Source organism: Glossina fuscipes, unplaced genomic scaffold, assembly GCF_014805625.2.
Source record: "Glossina fuscipes isolate IAEA_lab_2018 unplaced genomic scaffold, Yale_Gfus_2 28, whole genome shotgun sequence".
Taxonomy (NCBI): domain Eukaryota; kingdom Metazoa; phylum Arthropoda; class Insecta; order Diptera; family Glossinidae; genus Glossina; species Glossina fuscipes.
This window is the reverse complement of record NW_023998423.1, coordinates 17338617-17340535: the sequence shown is the minus strand read 5'-3', so window position 1 is coordinate 17340535 and position 1919 is coordinate 17338617. Positions and strand designations below refer to the sequence as shown.

At 33.7% G+C, this 1919-nt stretch overlaps 1 protein-coding gene across 3 annotated transcripts in view; it reads right to left on the bottom strand.

Moving 5' to 3' along the window:
- LOC119636720 overlaps nt 1-1919 on the bottom strand; it is a 31279-nt gene that overhangs the window by 1933 nt on the left and 27427 nt on the right. For all 3 annotated transcript variants that reach the window (XM_038032285.1, XM_038032286.1, XM_038032287.1), the window contains one exon: nt 917-1363. In XM_038032285.1, coding sequence (XP_037888213.1) covers nt 917-1363 — 447 coding nt within the window. The remainder of the gene's footprint in view (nt 1-916; nt 1364-1919) is intronic.

Below are 1919 nucleotides of genomic sequence, written 5' to 3'. Positions count from 1 at the left end.
ATTTTCGCCGAGTTTCAAGCCGATATTTTCGTTTTTGCGACCAGAATGGTGTTCGCTACTGGCATTAACAGACGGACGGGTAAGTGTAATAATTTCTAATATTTTTTGCCGAGTTTGAAGCCCATATTTCCGCATTTGAGAATGATTACCATAGGTAATTGATCGAGGGACGGACAAATGTAGTAACTTGTGTTTTTACCAAATTTTCACTCGAAAAAATTGTGAATTGTGAATCGTGAATCGAATCTATCGAATTGTCGTCAAAATATCCCATAAATTCGCGACCTTTAAGTTGAATGCAGATATATATGGGTAGACATAAAGCGCTAAGGCAGCCATAGGGGCAAATCAAGCTTCATAATCGGCTTAAAAACTGATTCTAAATAAATCCATTTATTTCCTCCATATGTTACAAATATTCGCCCAAACTTAATATCTACCAATTTTCCCAGTCTTGTTAACTGTAATGCAATAGAAAGAAAAAGAGCATTAGCATCAAAGGCCATCGGCTCGAAGTGTAACAAGTGCACAGGCTTATTACGTAGGTAGTTGTCGTGAAGGCTTAACTCTACGGCCCTGGTTGGCACACGGCATGCCCTTGCCTCTGACTATGGCAAGGCCTATCTAACACCTCAAATATTTAATGAAACTCCCGCAACGGGCCGTCGCTGCTGCACAGGCCGAAATTGCAAGATTGCTTCGGGGCCGCCTAACATCCGTGATACCAGATTTAAAAGAGAAAAAGAATAGCGGGTGAAATAGGTGCACAATATGAGTACGTTTTCTTGAGGCAGTCATGACACGATCAATATAGATATCACTTAGATACTAGACTCGTTTGACCGCCTCGAATACTATAAGCTTTACTACAGATCTATATGCTTTTTCCATACTAAAATTAAAATAAAAAACTTACCACTTTAGCCTTTCGCACCGAATCCAATTTAAAGAATTTGAGATTCTTATTAATAACGAAAACTTGACGTCCGGAAGAATTCAATTTAATTTCATCGCGATCGTTTATGAAATATTTCTCACCACTCGAACAGACCAAAGCGCTGCCAATACGCTCCGGGGGACGTTTGTTCCACAAGGATATTGGAGAGGTCGCTGCTTCTGTTACGGTATTAGTGCTTGTACCAGCATTATTCGCAATAATATTGTTAAGCGATAATTGCAATGAGGCACTTATAACTGAATTTTCCGATGTATTATCATTCACGGTGGACGGACTTCCACTGCCAATACTTGTGTTCGATGTTAACGATTTACGCTCATGCATTAAACGCAACTGTTCAGCTCGAAGGGAAGCGGTACGTTTATTACGTTTAAGAAAACGTGCCTTTCGACATATATGCGATTCCTAGAAGAAATTGATTAAAAAAAAAAAAAAAAAAAAAAAAAAACAACAAAAGAGATATTATAAGGTAATTAGTAGAAATGGTATTTCAAATAATTGATATAAAAATTATTAGAAACTATTGATATTTTTATAAAATATGTACATATGTGTATATAATTAAATATAATTATAATTTATAAACATGCTATATATATATTTACATGTATATAAATATTATTAAAATTGCAGATTTAAAAAAAAAATAAATAAATAATTTTCGGATGAAGCCGTTTATTTTTTTTTTTTTGGTTTTTTTTTGTTGAAAGCGTACCAGGTCAAACAACACCAGATGTAGTTACAAGTCGTTATATAAAAGAGTAAAAAAAGTCCTTTTTTCTTGAAGAATTAAGTATAAAAACCGTAACTGAAAGATACTACTACTTAAGATTAACAACATAAATATTGAACACCCAAAACGTACACACGCACACATATATATATATATATATATATTTATCATAAATATTTAAATATACGTATATAGATTATAAATAAAAAATTTATAATAATAAAGCTA